The 21565-nt window shown below is 34.2% G+C and overlaps 2 protein-coding genes across 4 annotated transcripts in view; one reads left to right on the top strand and one right to left on the bottom strand.

The window, feature by feature from the left end:
• LOC128204926 (neo-calmodulin-like) overlaps positions 1 to 21565 on the top strand; it is a 363327-nt gene that overhangs the window by 81127 nt on the left and 260635 nt on the right. The gene's annotated exons all lie outside the window — the stretch shown is intronic.
• Positions 515 to 19928, bottom strand: LOC128206513 (aspartyl/asparaginyl beta-hydroxylase-like). 3 transcript variants are annotated; one of them, XM_052909046.1, is made up of 13 exons: positions 19823 to 19928; positions 16353 to 16550; positions 15357 to 15734; positions 15052 to 15167; positions 14571 to 14646; positions 13722 to 13883; positions 12825 to 12961; positions 11546 to 11627; positions 10771 to 10883; positions 10355 to 10495; positions 9454 to 9589; positions 6711 to 6933; positions 515 to 5806 (listed from the first exon to the last, which is right to left on the bottom strand). In XM_052909046.1, the coding sequence occupies exons 1-13, from the start codon at positions 19869 to 19871 to the stop codon at positions 5656 to 5658; spliced, it is 1962 nt and encodes a 653-aa protein (XP_052765006.1). In that variant the 5' UTR covers positions 19872 to 19928; the 3' UTR covers positions 515 to 5655. The 3 variants fall into 3 exon arrangements, with proteins under 3 accessions (XP_052765006.1, XP_052765007.1, XP_052765008.1); XM_052909047.1 differs by having other exon boundaries at positions 15052 to 15164; XM_052909048.1 differs by lacking the exon at positions 16353 to 16550 and having other exon boundaries at positions 19823 to 19924.

Below are 21565 nucleotides of genomic sequence, written 5' to 3'. Positions count from 1 at the left end.
TGATCTTGACCTTAAAGGTGGGAATACGGGTTTTGTACGCAACACACCGTCTTTAAATGCCGAACAAATGTTGCAAGTTCTTTTGAAATCTATTCATACAAGTTACAGCCTGTACACGAGAAATTGAGCTGGACAAATGGATAAACGGACGGACAACCCCAACAGGTGGACACACAGACGGGCGGACAGATGGACCAGTTGACGAGGGTGACGGACGGACTGACGGACAGTGTGATTTTAGTATGACCACCTTCGGGTCATAAAAACAACAACTGGACAAGGTTATTCCTGGCAGTCTTGTCGAGCATGTCGAAATCCCGCCTTTCGGATATCACCATGGGTCTTAAGTCACATTCCTGTCCCAAGACACTCGTTATTGCAGCTAAACACATGTTCGACACTTCCATTGAATTAACAGAAGTATGATGTCTCCCTGGATCTAACAGAGACATACAGTAATGGGGCTACACACAGTGAGGCTTCCCTTTAGCTATTTAAGAAAGAAACATTATACATAAATTAACATTTATTTCACAATATTAATTTCATAAAAAAATAAACAATCATAATTTATAAACAAATTCCAGGCTACAACTCTGTGTAAAAATGCTATATTAATTTATTTTAGAATTTCAGGCCCATTTTCACAATCTGATATAATTAGTTCCTTATAACAGGAGCAAGCTAAGAACATTATTTTATTTCAGTCTAATCTGTGAAATACTCTCATTTTGAGCGAGTTTTGAGACTTTTAAAGAAAATGATTTCGATGATAACCTAGATGATAAACTAGATATGTTAGCTTGTTACTACTTGCATATTTAAAGACATTCAGACCAGGACCCAATATCATGAAAATACTTAAAGGTGCACTCTTACTGCCAAATAAGATGTACCACAACTAATACAATTGTTTTAATTTACTGTAAAGGATGAAAAAATATCAAGGATGAATAAATATCGAAGACAATGGTTCTTACGAAGGATACTGTGTTCAATTTGAAAGAAATTTGCAGAAAACACAGTATTTCTACCTTATGAGACCCTAGTTGATCACGGCACATCTTTTAGGACTCACCAGTCGTTTAATATTTGTGCATTTTCAGCTATTAAATATATGGTTACAATATTGTTATCAGTAATTACTATTTTCCATAAATGCATTATTTAGTAAGTAGTTAAAGGTTCATCACTCAAAATTTATATTTGTTATACATGTGTATGTATTGGTTTTAAATAAGAGTGTCACTTGAAGACAACCTCTAGCTCAACTCTTTTTTTTACATTACAGCATGACATGATTCCAAATTACTTATGTTTTACTCTTTTTAAAAGTGCATTCACTTGTGCATTATGGTATTGCCCCATTAAAGAAAATCGTCCATAGAATGCAGAACATACTGGAGTAATTCAGTAACTCAAAAATAATAAATTTGCCTCAAGCACAACCCCTGCTCTAGAAAGACTTTACTATAGAATATTGACCAAATAATTTTAACAACATCAATCTGTATCAATCTATAAGACAATAAACTTTCAATAATAGTAAATCTACTAAATCATATACATTTTCTAATCATAAACAATTTCCAATCATGCTACGCAGTCCTTTAGTGAAATGAGTTGTGATTGAGAAATGACTCTCAAGTATTTTTATGATATTGGGGCAAGAGTCTCAGCTGAACATATTACAGCCATGATTTTCATCTTTTATATAATTATGCTTGTGACTGTTTAAAAGCTATGCAAAATAAATTCAGTGATAAGAACTCAATTTGTATGTACTTAAGTACACAAAACAAATTAAGTACAATTGAGCTTTTAAATCAGCCCCTGACAAAACCACAGGGTCAGGGTGCTTGGTAATGCCACACCCCTATGCCCCTCGCCACAATCTGTAACCAAAAAGGCAAAAATATTCCCAGGGTTATAAATAGTGATGGGGGAACTATAACTAGTATAGAATCACAAAAAGTGATGAAGTACAAGTTACAATTCCCAAATCATTATTTATAAACCTACAAACGTTTTTGCCATTTTCTTAACTGATATGGTGAAGGAGGGGTGGGTGCGCAGTCAACAGGGGAAAGGCATAAACACACACCCCGCCCATGTGGACAGAACAAGTTAAGTAAGATATTCAACACAATTTGGAAAAACATTGACTGCAGATGAATACAACATCGATAACTGTAAAATGAAATTATGGTACACTTGTAAAAATATATTATGTGTAAACAGTATTATTAAAAGGCAAAGTGTAGCACATACACAGGATGAAATCAATGATGTTACAAAAATTATACAAATATGGTCATTTATAAAATGAAATGAACAAAATGATCGTAAACAAATGACTAAAGATCAGCAGCAAAATATGCATAATTAAAATCATGAACACAAAAAAATCAATAAAATTTGTATTTGGTATGGCCATATACATTCCTAGATACATGTGTTTCTCATTCCATTCCTAGATACATGTGTTTCTCATTTGCGAAACCTAAAGAGAGTATATGTTTTATGCGTAGAATGTGTATTTTTCACATAGAGTATTTAATGGGACGTTTGATTATCACTCTATAATATATGCAAATTAATTTTTAATACTCCCTTTGAAAGTTTCAGCGAAAAAGAAGTATGTCAAATTGTCTTAAAGTCCATTTAATGGCAAAGATGACTGAACTTTGGACAATGTTGCAAGTAAATAAAAGAAACAAAACACACGAGAGCAACATGTTTAAATGATAAAACTAACAGTTTTACATAAACATGAACAGATTGCTTTGCTTATTACATCGTCTGATTCGTAATTCGATAAAATCATTGAAAAACATACAGAACCAAAAACAATTATGCAATACATATTATGGCATCAGAAATGAACAATTATAACTTATTTTTGCAAGCAGATTCCATACATGCTATTGTACACAGTGAAGGCTCAATGCAAAATGAATGTTACCCCATGTTAAATTCGAAATATGTTCACCTTGCTTTGAGCTCATGAGACGAAACTTGCCCTATACACAAACATTTTTGGCATTTTTAAAAAGGAAGTCAGGAGGTGAATTTCCAATTCAGTCTCACGTTCTTTCTATCCATCTTAACAAAAATTACCATGAAAAAAGAGAAGGAGATAGGTTCACCTTGCTCGGAGCCCATGACACTTAAATTTGTCCGATACACAGACATTTTTGGCATTTTAAAGAGAAAAATCAGGAGGTGAATTTCTCACACAGATTCAAGATCTTACTATCCATCTTAACAAAAATCACACTTAACATGTTTATTATTATCAACATCAAAAGTTTTGCCTTTTTAAAAAATAAAATGATTAGATGCAATACTTATAAATATAATAAAGACTTTCAACCAACTTGAGGTCACAAAAAGCTCATTTTATGAATGAGGGGTGTGTTTCAATGACATTCGTTAAAGTGATCGTTTTGGCAGTAAGCATGATTAACAAACAACTCAGTTTCAGAGATGCAGCATGCACCTGCTTTATTGCTAGTTTTGGTCGTTAATGTATGACAATTAATTGAGTCACATTCTCATTCATCAGAAGTTCATCAATGTTAAATAAAAGTGGTACAAGGGATACATTGCAGTACGCATCATTACTCTGGTTAACAAGAATGCTTTAAGAATGATGCTTACAATAAGGCAAAAATGTTAATGCGCACAATATCACAGAAATATATTGCAATTAATGAATTCAAATCATATTTCATGTTCATAAAGATTGTAAGGCAACAAGTATATTTTTCCCTGTTTGAAAAGTTGAACTGTATATGTGAAATGTCGCGGACCTGGTTTATAGGTCCATGGTAATGTTGAACAAGTTATTGACAGCAAACTTCATGAAAGTAAAACCATATGTAAGTAAAACTATATGAAAGTAAAACTACATGAAAGTAAAACTATATGTAAGTAAAACTATATGAAAGTAAAACTACATGAAAGTAAAACTATATGTAAGTAAAACTATTTGAAAGTAAAAGGGAGGGGGACTTTAAAAAAAAAATATGAAGTAGGCATTGTTGTGCGCGTATGTTAAATTGAATGAAATATGATTAACACAACAACAGTTTAAGCTAAAAATACATTTCTTAACCAGTAAAGGTAAAGCAAAATAAATCAGTTGTTTTAAACCTATTGCTTTCAGAAAATGTTTGTTTTAACACCTAAGTAGACTGTTAAATCAATTATAATAAAAGTGGGATTTTATGCATTTTTTTTCCATACTTGTCTATTTAATCTCACAGATTTACCTATTTACAACATTTTATTAATTGTCTTTGAATGAGAATTTTTTTGCATAAATACCTGCAAATCATTGATAAAAGACTGCTAACTAAAGATCAGATTGCAGATTTTCATATTTCCGTTCAGAAATTAATATTTTAACGGTTTAAGAAAAATGTATTAAACATCAATTTTTGAACTTAAATATAAATATCTGCGATCTGATTTTCTGTCAGCAGTCTTATATGACCGGTTTAAATGCATGCTTGCATAAATTGGCTTGTTTCAAGCCAAAAACTAAAAAAAAGTTGTTAAAACATTCAATCTGTGAGAGAGCAGCTTTAAAATTCAATACAGTACTAGAGCTATCTTTCAAACTGTTGAGCTCTACTTTAATTGGCAAGTAACTAGTATCCACATAAAGCATTACATTCTTCTTTTAAAATACTGACTAGACCTTCTTTTAAGCGCAGATAACTCTATATATATATTATCTAAGGCCACAAATAATAAATAGCTTGCTTGGCTTTTCCCTTCAGGCTCACAAAAACAAGAGGCCCACAATGGTCTTATTTAAACACGAGCCCCATGATGATCTATGCTTTCCTGGCATGAGTTGAGTATCTTAAAAATGATTCTGCTTTCAAGGGAAAACCTACTATAATAATACACAACTCTTGGTAAAATCAAATATAGCTATCAAGGGTTATAATCAAGTCATGCATGGGTGGTTCTTGCTGGTTTAAGAAAGGAGCCAAGCTCTCATGGATATCTAATTGTATAAGTTTGATTAAGATACAATCAAAATTGAAGACTGTATCCGTATCACAACCAATTGTTAACAGATGGCAGACACCACTGCACGGCAAAAGCCTTTGACAAGTAGAGCTAAAAAACCCAGCCTAGATGGGTTTTTCTAGCCTCGCTGTTGTTCTTATTTTAGAAGTTCGAAAGTAAAAAACACACACAAAATACAAACTAAACCTAATAATATGGGTATGGAAACGCCAAACAATCTAGTTACTGTGGCTAAATCTATCTTTATAGAATCAACTGTATATATCCTGATTAATAAATTATCTCTGTTTCCTCTTTGAAGAGTAGATAATTCTAATAATATCTTATTAACCTACCAAAATCAGAAAAAACTATACTAATTACAAATTTGTCTTCCTTTCCTCTCCCTTAACTATCCTAAAATTTGTTTCAGAGATTTCTTTTTAAGAGAGGATAAATCTTATGTCATCTTTAAGTTTTAAGTATCTTTAGTTTTGTTTTTTTCAAATGCAGGCAACTATTGTTCTGGTATTTAATGTATAGCTAAGTTATTATGATATTCAAGCCTGTAGAGTTTAACTATAATAAAATATTACATAATAAATAATCTAATAAATTATCTCTGTTTTAAATTGGTGACAGAGTCCTCTTTTCATGGGCGGGTAACTCTGGGTGCCAGAAGTCAACAATGAGCACAAGTCGGAGTTCAGTCCCCTCATGCCACACTTCATGCTCGAAGGAATCGTCAAATATGATAAACTTTCCTTCCTTCCAAGTTCTGAAATATAATATTTAAGGGCTTTAAGATTCTGCATTGACAGAAATGGGGTCAGGGACTAAGGACACAATATCTCATTGAGGGACACCAGAACCTCCATATCAGATATCCAATCCGGACACCATAGTGTTTTGTCATAAAGTAAGATTGGAACCGGAATGCATTTCTATTTCTACATTCAAATGGATTTGGCGTCTGTTTTTAAAATGTTGATTGGTAATCCAGTAATTTTGATATTGATATGTCTGCATAAACCAAATTTGTATCTTTATAACTCCAAAAATAATCATGTAGTTGCAATAAAACATGCAATTATAGGAGTTAATTAACATGAATTACTACGTTTTAACACCAAAACATACAAAATGTATATGGCTTAGTAAAAATTTTAAGTATTGAAAAGCATTTTGCTGAAAAATAGTAAAAGAATAATAAAACAAACTTAAATAGATTAAAGGATGAAAAAATATTGTGGTGGTTGGGACGGGGGGCACTTGTCTCTCTTGCCTGGGTTTGTGTCCACCTTGGAGCCCTTACAGGACACCTATCATACAGGCACCACTACTGGACCAATACCACAAAAGTACTTGATTCATTTTCCAAACTCAATCTCATTTACAGCATAGAATGATTCAAAATTATTAAGAAAGTCTTTTGAAAAGTCTCTTATGTGTTTAATTAATATCATTTTTTAAATTTTCTAATGTCATGTTAGGTAATTCTAGAACAAAAGATGTACTTGAATAGTAACTTAAAAGTAGCCATTGAATTGTTTATTCCATATAGTAAATGGCGTAGTTTAAATATCATTTAATAACTTTCCTGGTCTACCTGTACAGAGGAGTCAGGCTCAAGCGGAATTCTAACCTTTTGTCTGAAATATATTAAAATATACTTCACCAACCTGATATCATTCCCGACCCTTATTTTTGGACCCTCAGGAACTTTGAGTCCCAGATGGGCTCTTATTCTGCAGTTTGTAGGCCCAGTATGGGGCCACACGTGGACCCCTGGGTGCATCACAGAAAACTTGATCTGGCCCCGTGTGCAGCCCTTTGCATCTGGAATTCTATCAAGCAGGGAGCAGGTCTTAGGGACTTTCTTGCAGTTCTCTTCATTTTTTCGCCCTGAAAAGTTTATTTGCAAATTTAGCTAATACTAAAATACCTTAGCTTTATGTATTGACAGCTCAGGTTGATTTACAGGCAGAAATGAATCATGTCACATTCGACTCTGTTTCAGCAGTACAAACTGCCATATTGAAGAAACAACTGCAGAAAACTCTTAAGTATTCTATTAAGTTTACTTCTTAAGTGTATAATTATGATTTGTTATATTCCTTCATAAACTAAAGCTTTACAATGGTGTTTTCATTTTAATAAGCTGACATTTCCGTATCTTAAAAGCAGGAAAATCATTAAGCATAATAGTTTGTACCAGTGCAAGAAACCAATTAAGGAAATTGTTTAGATTTAAGGAAAAGGTACACTTTCAACTTAAGATGCTTCTGTAAAATGGCCCAAGTTGGTTGTGCCCTTATGGAGCTTGGATGGGCCCTGGTGGGGCTTGGTGGTGGCTATGGTTGCAGGGCCCTTGTTGGGCTATGGTGAGGCCCTGGTGGACTATGGTGGGCCTCAGACTGGTGTGCCCTGTGGATTGGGTGAGGATCTGGTTGAGCTTAACCAAAGACCTTTCGGATGAAAGGAGATATCTTCGAAAGGGAGACTAGGGAGAAACTAATTTGCATGGAGGAAGAAGTACTACTCTTATCAAATTATAGAAGAAAGTATGGCTTGAAGGGTTTTGAAGTCTACATTGTATTATTGAAGGAAACTTCTCACTTTTTTTTTTTAAACTTATCGGAAAACTATGTCTTGTACTCAAAGTCTATCTTGATCACTTAAAAGAGATTTATTTTTTGGCAATTATCTTGAACTCTTAAAGTTTTTGATCTTGATTTTCCTCATCCAAGATTTTTGAATTGAGGACCATAGTTTTCAATGGATTAAGCTTCAGATAAAGGTTGCATTTGGCATAATTACGCTTTAAATTGGTTCAAATGTTCAATTATGATGTAAAATCAAACATCTATACGTATCAATACAATAAAAATTGTAATACGGTTGTTCCCTTACTATGATCAATTTACGACAGTTTCTAAAACAAATATTCTGACCATATAGAAGACACTGCTTAACCGGTGTAGACTTTTACAATCGTCATTACACTTAATTGTATGAAACCAAGGTGTACATTGCACTTTATAAAATGACATAAGTAGGGATGGAAACCGGATACGAAATCGGTATCCGGATATTCGTATCAAGTATTCGAATACTATCCGGATACTCGTATCAAATTGTTTTCATAATAAGTAAATTTCCTATCATATGTCACCCACCTTCTGTTATTTGACATAATTGTCCACTTAATTTATAATTCGTCATATGGCAATTTCACTTTTTATTTATTCTTTCTCAGTCTTAATAATTTATAATGTTATAATCAAAGCTAAACAACTTATTTTACGTCATAAAACTCATGATGAATACCACATAAACACCTCGCGAATTTGATAGTCACTTCGGCCGAGGTGGTTGCTTGGTTACTGCCACTTGCTTTCGAGTTTGTTATTTATCAGCAGGTTTCATGTTAAATGACGCTTTGATTATTTGATAGTCGATTGTAATTTATTTCATAACATTGTTTGATTTAATGCAATACCTACAATTTCTGCGGTGTTTCATAATGAAGGATATAATTGCGAAAAATATAAGAAGACAAAAAGACGACAACACTTTTACCATCCTCGGATTTTGTGGAATACTTCCAAACACTCGAAGTCAATGTTGGAGGCATATTTCCGTAGTCGTGATACAGGAATAATTATTCAAAACACAATTACAAGATGCAAAATGATGGACATTTGATTGAAAAGTGAAAAGATAAACAAATTTGTATTTATTTTTTAGATAGCAATAATTTCTTCATGCATATTCATCAAAAATACGATTGGTCATTAATAGCTTTGCACGACCCTTAACTTGTGATTGGACGATCAATTCCTACGGATTAATGATCAATCCGTTTAACTACTAGTGCCAATTAGTGTCTATTAAGCACATCTGATATTATAAAACAACACTTGTCATTGTAAAAAGGTCATAGAACTTCACAGGGTGCTGCACAAGGACACAATATCACGCCTTTTGCAAACACCCAATTAGCAGACGATTTGTGACACATACCCGCTTCGTGACAGACACTGTTGATCACCTGAAACATTTCATCTGAAAAGTTTTATAACAATTGCTATGTCTCTGCTAAGCTATTTCATTGAAGTTCTAATTCTTAACGAATATTCGAATACCCATTTTGGTATCCGAATACTTGCGTGATATCCGGATATCCGGATACTCGGATATTCACTTCCATCCCTAGACATAAGGGCTTAAAACACTTGAAGTAAAACATTATCTGCAGCTCTGAGGATTTTTGTTGTTATTTCTGCTTGTTTCAGCTTTTTAGTACAAAAATCAATCAATTCCCTATTTGCAGCCCTAAAGAAAATATTATTATGAAATAGTTTAGTTCCCTTGTGTCATCATAATTTTTATATAGTTAATTTTAAAATATTTTTTACACACCTCTTTGGTAGAGAGTGAACTGTTTCCAGTCGCCTGTTTCCCGCAGGTTCTCCTCTTCAGGAACAAACGCCCCTGTCTTTAAATCAAGCTGAGCCAACCCCTCATCACGAATTGTCTGCCAGTTGTCTTCCAACAGCTTTATAGATAGAATTTCATAAGAAAAAGGCATTCTGTCCCGCTGTTAAAGCTGCACTCTCACAGATTGACTGTTTTAACAACTTTTTTTTATTTTTTGTCTTGGAATTTTAATTATTTTGCGTGAATGTCTGGAAACCAGTGATATAAGACTGCTGACCAAAAAAAACAGATTGCCGGTTATCATATTTATGTGCAAAATTAATATTTTATGCATTTTTCTTAATGCGTTAGTAATGCTTTTAGCCATAAAACATTAATTTTTGAATGGAAATATAAAAAAACTGATCTGACCTTAGTTTTAAATCACTGGTCATCAGATATTTATGCAAAAATTGGCTCATTCCAAAGACCAAAAAAAAAAAAAAAAATGTAAAATCCGTAATTCTGTTAAAGTGCAGCTTTAATTATTGAAAATATAATAAGTTTTCGCCATCCAGAACAAATTTGCCTGTATTTACATCTAGCTAAAATGGTCACAACATCTTTTCTACCAGTTGAATTCCAGTAGCTAAAAAATCATTGATTTTATGGGGCATTCTTAAACATTGTTAAACGGTGAGAATAAGACTAGTTGTTTTCATTAAATATTCCATTTTTTTTATGATAAGCTTAGCCAATTCATTGTCACATATGGCCATCGAGTTGCCAAAAAATTGATTTCTTTGAAAAAATAAAATCTGCGTAAATTGTAATAATGTTGAGTTGCGTAAGATCATCTGCCACAAGACTTAACAAGTGAGCTATAAATGAATGTTTCACCAACTTTGAGATGTGGCTGGTAGGTGGTCTGTTCTTGCGTCCACCACGGTCGGCCGGTCAGTGGAGTCTGGGCATTGTACAGTGATCGTTGGTCAGCAGACAGGAAAATTCCGGCATCCGCACCCTGCTGGTATATCTTCCGGGCCTGAAAATATCATCAACAATACTTAGCACTGTACAGTATATCTAACAAGCTATATTCAAATTGGGTAAATATTTGATCATGATAGTAACAAAAATTATTCATTATTTCACATGAATTATTCATAATTTATGACATCGAGAATTTGTCAGACAAAAAGAGGCCTTGTCATCTAGCACGTGTAGCTTCTGAGAAAAAAATAAGTAGAATAATTTACTAATGAAGTATATTTCATCAAGTTATAAACCATTTAATACTTTCAAGAACAATTATCGCACCATTTCGACGTTGTCCACCCTGGAATAGGCATCGCCAAGATGGTAAAAGAAACGTCCATCCTGTGTGCCGGGCTGCTTTGACTCGATGCCTCGCTGTAGAATCGGTATTGCCTCTGTAATAAAATGAACTACATTAAAGGCACACAATATAGGCCTGGTCACATCGAGTCTACAACACATCTGTGCAACGACACAACAGGTAATTTGGGCAAACCGTGGGTCATCAGGGTCGTCACAAGACAGTCCTACAAAATTATTAGCCTTATGGCAACGACTTGCTGTCATGAAGCAAAATTGGACATGTACCTTATTTGTTCTAAACATTTTTGCCCTATCAATGTCTTGTGGCTGTCACATGTCTGTCCTTCGACACCATTACGACTGAAGTGCAATAAATATCTTGTTGTTGATATGTTTAGAATAGTTTTTTAGTCAAACAAGCTTACGACTGTTGCACTTCTGTCCTATGACTGTGGCAAAACAGTCTATAGATAGTCGCAAGATCGTCTCAAGAATATTATATTAAATATGAAAAAAATAAATATGCCTCAACCTTTATGGTGTCCCTTTAAATGTAACCAGCATTACTGTTATTTTTTACAATTTCATCCTTTTTTGTCTCACTTTATATATATAGATCTATAATCTTCGAAGAGCTTGTAAATATGCTTATTGGCTTAACGTATCTGTCCAATCCTGAGCTACAAGTAAGAATTTGAGGCTCAGGATATATTCCCTTTTAGAAGATTTTAGTTTCCAAACAACAATCATTTACCTGTGTAATTAAGATCCGCAGTTTTCATAATAAACCCGAGATGAACCAATGCAAAACCATCATCAGGGTCGACGGACAGGATCTGAATAACAGGAGAATGTGTGATTGAGTTTAAAACAATCTGGTTGAAATTTTGAGTTGCTAATGTTGTAAAAATATAAAAAGGCAGGCTATCAAATCAATTCACTGCTGTATAGTAGCATTTGTTAATAAATTGCAAGCTTGCCTTCCTTAACTCCTGTCCTTATGAACAAGCAAAATAAATGCAGTCACAATCATAAAATTTCCCATTTTTGTTCAAACTTATTAAAATTCACATAATACCTCATCATAAAAGCATTCGACATTTTCAGAGTAAAGAAATAAAGAGGAAATTATAAGTGGGTTCAGTCTGTCAGTATAGAATCTATTTACGATGTACTCTTTCTCCCAAGTAGGTAATACCACAATTAATGCAATTGTTTTAATTTACCTAAGGATGAATAAATATCGAAAACAATAGTTCTTATGAAGGATTCTGTGTTGAATATGAAAGAAATGTGCAGAAAAGATGATATTTCTACCTTATTAGACAACAGTTGATCCACCAGTCATTTAATATGTTTACGCTTTCTGCTATTAAATAAACAGTTACAATCTTTTTATCAGTAATTAATATTTTCCATAAATGCATTATTTAGTAAGTAGTTAAAGGTTTATCAGTCAAAATTTATGTTTTTTATACATGGGTATGTATTGATCTTGATACAAGTATCACTTTAAAGTGTGTTTTTTTCATGATGGCAAAGTTATTTATTGGTATGAGTTATCTTATACAAATGAGCATTGGCGAGTGTTTATCAATTTAGTAAAGGAGTTTAATAAATTACCTATTGAATCACCACAAATTTGATATTAATAATTATATTTAAATCATTAATATCTATTCAGTGATTTACAGTGCTAACTGCATAAAATGCTATATAGCGCACAGTTTCCATGCTATTCATGCTTGACATCACTTCAAAAGTTATAACACTATTTCAGTCATCAAAATTAGACTTTTGGATGAACAAGCCTTATGCTATTGCTTGCCATCAATTTTTTTAACAAGCCCTGCCCTATAAAATTTTTACTTTGAGCAGACCCAGAAGACATTTTACCAGTGCAGGGCTTATGTGCTTGTGTTAATTTCGACCATCTACATATTAAAAAGTATATCATGAGGATCTTTCAGGATGGCGACACAATATCATGTCATAAAATGATCTTATTAGTTGAGAACAAATCCTTGACAAACCTTTCTGAAAACTTCCCTGGCTGGTTCGTTTTTCCCGATCTTCATGTAGCAGACGCCGAGTTTCCGTTGAAATTCCAAATTGTCCGGATGTTTGCTGATCAGGTACTTCCAGGTGTTTGCTTCCTTGTGCGACCAGCCTGAACAACCAATATACATCCAATAGTGAACGTGAACATAGTGTGGCAGATCCATGGTCTAGTGGTAACACACTTGACTGTTAAATCAGGGGTCACAGGTTCAATTTCCCGTTGCACCACTAAAAAATATTATTCGTCTACTGGGAGGAACGTTAAATGGGGGTCCCGTGTGACAGTGCTATACACTGGTGCATGTTAAAGAACCAGGGTAACTCGCATTAAGGTTACATTCTGTCTGTGCACTATGCCCCAAAAAACTTAAAATGATTAACAATCTTATTAGAGCTCTCACCAAATGGGCAAGATCCGAGTGTGAGTATAAATTAGGTTACACACCCTAGTGTATACGGTATACCGAAATTTTACTGTAAATAACATGCTAAGAAAATTGGGTCCATGAGAAATTATTGGTGCCCCAGAATTTAACAAGTTATCCTGGAGGGGTATTCATAATTAATATCTTAAGTAATTTCTTAACTTATTAATAAGTAAATTTCCTAAATTTGTCGCAGTCAAATTTAGAGAAGTCCATCAGAGAAAACCATAAGTGTTTTATTTACATAAAAGTATGTATTTTGAATAAAATGAACTGAAATAAAGTATTTCAGATATATATTATAAAGTCATTATATGATAAGTGTCAGAGATACTTATTGTAAGAAAATGACTCAAGATGTTTTATGAATACCAGTCCAGATCTCACAGTGGACAAATACAAAAAAGATAATGTTTTTCTCATACCAGTACAGCTCTAACTCACCTCTGAAAGCCTGCCGATCTGCCAGTTTTTCTGCTATAATCAGCTGCAGGGCCTCCGGGGTTTTCGACAGTCTCAGGGCCTCATCCATTAACGAGATGGCCTCCTCCAGGAGCTTGTTGCTTTTCTGTTGCTCCGCTAGTTTATCCGTGGCCAGGGCCTTGCCTGTTGGGTCATTAGAAATGTAATTATGTTAAACAAAGTACACTTATAGTTGATGAACCCCATATTTAAGCTTGATTTTGAAGATAGCTTTAAGCTGATATTCACTTGTCTTAAAGCTGCACTCTCACTATTTGACTGTTGTTTTTTTTTGTCTAAGAATGAGCCAATGTTTGAGAAGCAATGATACAAGATTGCTGGCAAAAGATCAGATCGCAGTTTTCCATACTTACATTTTTACCTTTGAAAATTGATGTTTTATGCTGCAAGGATAATTTAAAGCATTAATAATGCTTTTGAACACAAAAATTCAATTTTTGAAAGTGAATATTAAAAACTTCAGTCTGATATTTTGTCACCAGTCTTATCACTGATTTTCAAAAAGTTGCCCAAAGATTGGCTCATTCCAAGACAAAAAATATTAAAAAAACGTCAAAACGGTCAAACTGTGGGAGTGCAGCTTTAAGTCTATTTCCCAGGTAGAACCTCGAGCGAGCACTGAGAATGTTTCCCCTGTAGGGCTTGACCCGAAAACCTCTTGGTTTGAAAAGCATTTATATATAACACATCAACTTTTTATGTGTTTGTGTTTTCACAGGAGAATATATAATATTTTGGTTTCCATTTTTTTGTATAAAAATCAGATGGTTTAACTGACTTGCACATAAGTTTGGAAAAAGTTCTACGCACCCCACATTGCTCGAGGACTCCTAGATTTGTTTCTCAGAATGGCATCAAACTTTTCCATAGCCTTTGCAACCTCTCCCTGTAATGGACAAAGATAACAGATGTAAGCAGGAGTTTAAATGTTATCTACCGGTAGCAGTGGAAATATTGGTTCCATTTTAATTCACTATATGAAGAGCGATCATGGTAAAAACTGTATCATACAGGTCTATGTCTTAAAATAACATATTTTATGACAATTTCTTCACGTGTCCTGCTCTAATATTAAATGGTGCTCTTTACAAAGTCAAAGAATGTTTTATTATATTACTTTTTCAAGAAAAAATACGGTGATTTTATTAAATATTTTCTAATTGAAACTGAGTAAAATACAGTAAAACCACTAAGCTAGACCCTACTAAATTGCGTTTTAGTCCAAAAGCACTACTCTAAAATAAAAAAATTAAACTTACTTAACTCTTGCCATAAACCAAGCACTTCCTACCTTCTCAAGCAATTTATCGGCAGCATCCAATTTCTTCCTCAGCTTGTAGTCACCTTTACTTGTTATCACAATTTTTCCATAATCTTCTTGTCGTGGCTTATCTTTCTTGGAACCTTCTAAGCCCAAACAAAAATAGAGTTTAGTTTCTATTAATTTATTATATTTAAATTATGTTCTATTTAGTTTTAAATCGTATTATCGCTGGCTTCTACAAATTGTACTTAAAATTTGCTTTTTCCTAATTGCAATTTGAACCTTCATTTTTGCCGGCAATTGGCTCTCATTAACAACGATGAAAATCTCACCTATTTTTTTCTCTTTGACATCCTGTTCCTTATTCTGTTGTTCTTCCTGATGTTTGGTTTCTTTGACTTTGCTATTGTCCTGAATGTTTTCACTTTCACTTTCAATCATGTCATCTTTATTTATTGCACTTGCTCTATTGCTGTTTTTATTACTATCACTTTCTGTTTCTTTGCCAGTATCTTGCTTGTCCTGAGTGAGATCATTATTTCTATTAATGGCATTTTTATCCAGCTCCCTGAGTTTATCATGAGCGTCTTGTTTTGGATCTTTCTTCAATGTATCACCTTCCTGATGCATAACATAATCGTCAGGCGTTGTGTCATCATTTAAGTTTAATACTTCTTGGAATGGATTTAGACCAAGTTGTGTGAATTCAACTGAAATATGTAGAGAATTACAGTAAACTCAGTTATTATGACTCCAGATACAACGAACCTAGGGATATAACAAACAAATAGTTTTGACTCAATTTTCATCATATATTATTTGTACCAGGAATCAGACTAGGAAGTTTTTGATTCCTGGAATCAAAAACTTGAATGATTTGACAAGCTCAAGATAGGTTTTAATTGGTCAGTTTATTAAAAAGAATTTGAGTCTTAATCTAGAATTCAAACAAGAGGATCGAATGCCAATGCGCCTTTAAAATAATATTTTTTTCGCAATTTTCTTATAAAAATTCCCCTCTAAGTAAGACTGTCATTTCTTTGAAGAAGTTTTTAAAACTGAAATCAAACTAATAAAAGGTTTCATAGATTTTTCTTCAGCAATATGCATAACAATAAATTTAATATTATTCTACAGGTAGTAATATTGCGTGCGTTCCAATTCCATTCGGCTTAGGAAAGCTCCAGCCCACTTCCCTTACTGCAGAAAGACAGTCTGCAAAGCTACTAAGGCTATGACAACACCTCAACTTTAAATGTCTTCATTTTTAAAAACAGAAGAACAAGTAAGAATGTAGCTCAATATTTTTTGAACTAGTAAGAACATACTCAATACTTTTTGAACATCTTCACTTAAAAGAATTGCCGTTGATGTTGCTACAACCATCGAGACCACAAACAAAACCAGGTAATTTGACTGTAACTTTTTCTCTGGTTTTGTCTCATGTTTATGGTCAATGTGATGTTTTCTTGTCGATCCTGTTGATCCAGAGTGGTTGTGATTGTTTTTTTCATTCTTAGTGTTATCTGAAAGGCAAAAATACAAAATCATTTCAGATGTATTTTATCTATTGATTCTCTTTCAAACACAAAACTATTGATCTGAACTTCTGAATTCAAGAGTTGGATCATTTACACAATCTACCTACCTACCTTACCTTGTGTCTTCTAGGGAAATGTTTAGCCCTTTAGGCTAGTTGATCCCTTTAGAATACTTCTATGCAAATCTCCACTCCGATCTGATTTTGTTTAGCAATGAAAATATTGAAATTTACTCCAGTCTGATTTTTTGCTGATGAAATTAATACACATCACTTAGATCAAAACGTTTGTGTGCCCATAACTTATCCAGTTGTGATTTAAAACTGTTCACGGTGCTGCATGTAACAATATTATGTGGAAGGCCGTTCCAAATGGATATAGTACGATGTCCAAAAGAATTTAATCGAATAGACTTGTGAGCTTTAGGCATTGCAAGCTTCAAACAGTGACCTCTTGTTCCACTATTGTCCGCAAAATTGAAAAATACACTTGCATTGATGTCATCAACTTCGTGAATAATTTTGAAAACTTGTATCATGTCAAATCTTTTTCTACGGTAGTCCAATGTTGGGAGATTCAGTTCTTTCAATCGTTCTTGATAGGAAAGTCCACGAAATTCAGGTATTAGTCTTGTGGCTCTACGTTGCGCATTCTCCAGAACTTGCTTACACTTCTTCGTGTATGGGAAGTATATTAAATTTCCATAGTCCAAGTGGGAACGAACAAGAGACTTGTACAATGTTAAGAACAAGGATTTGTCCATGAAGGTGAATTTCCTTCTAATAAGCCCAATGATTTTGTTTACTTTGTTGACTGTATTATTAATGTGGGTTTCAAAATTCAAATTATTTGTGAAGAGCACACCCAGGTCTTTTTCAGAAAAATCCCTTGGAAGTTTGTGAACATTTCCATTCTCATCTATCATGTTATAGTCATTGTAAAATTTTTCATTACCAAATGACACAATTTTACATTTCTTAATATTAAATTTCAGTAACCAGTCCTTACTCCACTGACATAAACGGTCAATATCTTCCTGAAGCTGTTGTTGATCAGTTGCGGAAAGAATATTTTTATAGATTTTACAGTCATCTGCAAACATTTTACAGAGGCATCCAACTACATCCGGTATATCGTTCACGAAAATTATGAAAAGAATCGGCCCAAGTATGGAGCCCTGGGGAATTCCTGACAAAACTGGATTCCACTCAGATTTTTGAGCATCAACAACTACTCTTTGTTTGCGTCCATTTAAAAAGTTCTCAAGCCAGTTCAAAATTTGTCCAGAAATACCATATGCATTTACTTTCTTGAGAAGTCTACGGTGAGGTACACTATCAAAAGCTTTTCTAAAGTCAAGGTATATTGTATCAACTTGAATATTATTGTCAACTGCTTCAGTCCAATCCTCCAATACTGACAGTAGTTGGATAATAGTGTTTCTGTTCTTACGAAAGCCATACTGACAGTCTGACAGAAGTTTATGACGTGACAAATGTTCAACTATAACAAGCCGAATTATTTTCTCAAGCAGTTTACAAATCACAGAAGTCAATGACACGGGGCGGTAATTTCCTGGGTCTGTTTTGTCTCCTTTTTTAAAAATGCATGTTACATTTGCTAGTTTCCAATCACATGGTAGGATCCCGGTGGTAACCGACTTCTGAAATATTTCGCTCAACGGTATGTATATTTCTTCAGCACATTGCTTTAAAAAGAAAGGATGGCAGTTATCTGGACCACACGCTTTAGAAGCATTTAGAGCTTTTAAATGTTTTAACACCAACTGGGGTGATACAATAATGTCCGAGATGAAATTTTCTTTTTCCAACTTATCCTCAAAATTAGGAATTTCTGAGTTATCTTCCCTCGTGAATACTGATGCAAAGAAATCATTTAAAATGTTAGCTTTGTCTTTAATTTCAGTAGCAATATTACCGTTCTTATCTCTTAGATCACCAATCCCACTCCTGGTATTTGTCTCCCCTTTTACAAAACTCCAAAACGATTTTTGACTTGTTTTTGAACTTTCTGCTACACCTTTTTGGTATTTCCTTTTAGAGAACCGAATAGCTTTAGTTGTACTATTTCTTATTTTACAGTATGATTGATAGTCCCTATAACTACGGCTGTAGGTGTAACGCTTCCATGCATGATACTTTTTCTTGACCTTTCTCACACAGTAATAGTCCATCCATTTTGGTTTTTTACATCCCCTCTTAGTATTACACTCTGGAATAAAATTCTCAACACAGAAATCCATATGCCGCAATAGAAAGGACCAAGAATCTTCAACATTCATATCCGCCATCTCCTTCCAGTTTACCCTACTTAGGTAGTTTTTAATTTTAACATAATCACCCTTAAAGAAGTTTACTTTATTTACTGGTTTCCTGTCCTTGTTTACTACACATGGAATTTCACAGATTATTGATATGTGATCACTTGCGCCGAGTTTGCTACTCAAAGTTAAGTTTTCAACTTCAGTCTGGTTATCAGTTAGTAATAAGTCTAAACAACTAGGGTCTTGACCCTGTCTATACCTTGTAACACCCTGTACATGTTGATTAAGAAAGTTATCCCTGAGGCATTCGACAAAAGAGAAAGCAGGATGTGTTTCATTTCTGTGTACTGTCCATGTGGACCAGTCTATTTCCGGGAAATTAAAGTCACCCAGAATCACCAGATGGTCAAAAGTTAAACTACATGCTTGTGATAAAAGAAAATTCAAATTCCTCTGATTTACCAAATTACTTGAAGGAGATTTGTATATTCCCCCTATTAAAAGTTTTTTAGCATTTGCAAGTCTCAATTCACACCAAACAGACTCCGAAAAGTCAGCTTCACACAAAATGTCACAATAATCTGCAACTATAGTCTCTTTAACATAAATAACTACCCCACGGCTGTTTTCTTGAACTTCAGCACTAAAACACTGATAACCCTTCAAAGAATACTCTCTAGAGTCAATGTTCATAGCTTTTATATTTTTTGGGAATACTTCAGTTACAATGATAACGTCAATCATTTTTATTGAAACTAATATTTCAAGCTCGTCAATTTTGTTTAACAAATTATCTGCATTTGTATAATAAATTTTCAAATTACATGAGGATTTCTCTTCTGACAATGAACTTTCAGAATAAATACTTGTAGAACTAGTGTTCAAGCTTTCTGCGACCGAGGATTTTTCTTCTGGTCAATCAAAATGAAATCGTCAATTGCAGAAAAACTGAGGATGTCAACCATTGCATTACCTTTGCCTGGTTTATGTGGTGTACTGGATTTCGGTTTCTGCTTTGCCATTTTGCTATTTTTCAAGTAAAACGCCAAAAATCTGCAAAATGTCCAAAACACAGAGTGACAGCTTCCCGGAAGTTTTCGTGTGAATGCTAAAAGCCGGTCCCGGTCTCATCCGGTACCTAGTATGCATACAATAACGGGGCCACGCCAACGAGGTGATTGACCGGGGGATTCGAGGAGGGGCTTCCAGACAAATCGACCCCTTACTAATTCAGCCCCTAGTTGAAACGGTTACCTTTTCGGCCCCTTACCAAATCGGTCCCATCCTGTAGACATTTTGGGGGAGCAGGACTTTTTAACCCCACCCCAAAACTTTTCAACCAAGCCTGATTACGGAGACGTTTCGGCACTTATTCTTATTTAAGATTTTTTATATTTTAAATATAAAAAAGCAGAAATTTCATATTTTATTTCAATAGAAGTTGTAATGAGATCTGTAAATTCACATAAAGACATATATATGCATGAAAGTTATTGGTAAAAATAAATTTAAAAGAAAATATCTGTATACTTGAAAACCTGGGACCAATCCTACTCCCAGTTGAAAATCAAACATATATAAATACAAAGAACATATACTAAAATAAACACACGTATTCATGAAAAATAACGATACAAAAATAGATTAAAAATAATCTTTATACCTTGAAACGACTATACATAAATTAAGTGTTAATACATAATAAAAGTTCAATATTTGCAACAGTTATAATGATAATATGTATTCATTTTAAATGAAATCCACTGTCAAAAAACAGCATGTATGTAAAGCACCTTTCGGCCTCATGTGAGTCATATGAGTCCCACTCCACAATCCTTGCGTCAACGTCTTCATAACGCTCTCGACGCTGACAACCAAGGGCTGCCTCCGACACAAGCTGATACGTTTGCTTGACCATCTTTGATTCCCTCAATAGCAGGCTCAGAAGAACGTAAAATTGCAGGGTTGACCGCCGGGGAGAAAAGTTCAATCGCCGATGCCAGCCTGAAATCACATGTTCATAATACAATTTAAACTAAAGCATGTAGATGAATGATTTAAATTTTGATTTAAAAAGTTGCATTATTTTCTTAATTTTTTAGCGAATGTTTTCACCGAAAATGGTATGGGGAATATGATGAATAAATGTTTACTATCACAAAATGTTTTGTCTTTACCTTCCGTGTCGTTGTTGGTTCTATGATTTGTCGATAGACGGACAACTCAGTGGCGTTCCAGATGGAGCTCAGCCTCAACGTATGTGAAGAGCTCATCTTCATCTGGGTAGAACTCGCATCTGCTCGGTGTTTAAGTTTCCAGAAGGCAAGCACAATGTTTGCCTGGTAGGAACGGAAGCGCTAACAGCTTGCTGATGACCTGGTGTGCCCCCTCTTGCCGCTCGTACGTGGTATTCAGTCCAAAGTGCTAAATGTAGCGCAGAATGGAGTGACACCAGTGGAAGGTACATAACCTTCAGCTGTCTTCCCGGAAAACCCCAGATCGGAGCGCCTGCCATAGGCCTGAAAGGAAAAATAATATAATCCATCCATCTCATTTACATATTTTATATAATCATTTTACCATGATGCATGCATATTGTAACTATGCTTATTTTGTCATTTTGATATATGCTTACCTGCTTCGAAATCCATCACACACCCATCGACTTTGGGCTCCTCGTCCAAAACCTCGATCAACTTCTGCAGGATCAGACAAC

Source organism: Mya arenaria, chromosome 10, assembly GCF_026914265.1.
Source record: "Mya arenaria isolate MELC-2E11 chromosome 10, ASM2691426v1".
NCBI lineage: Eukaryota > Metazoa > Mollusca > Bivalvia > Myida > Myidae > Mya > Mya arenaria.
This window is presented reverse-complemented; position numbering and strand designations above follow the sequence as displayed.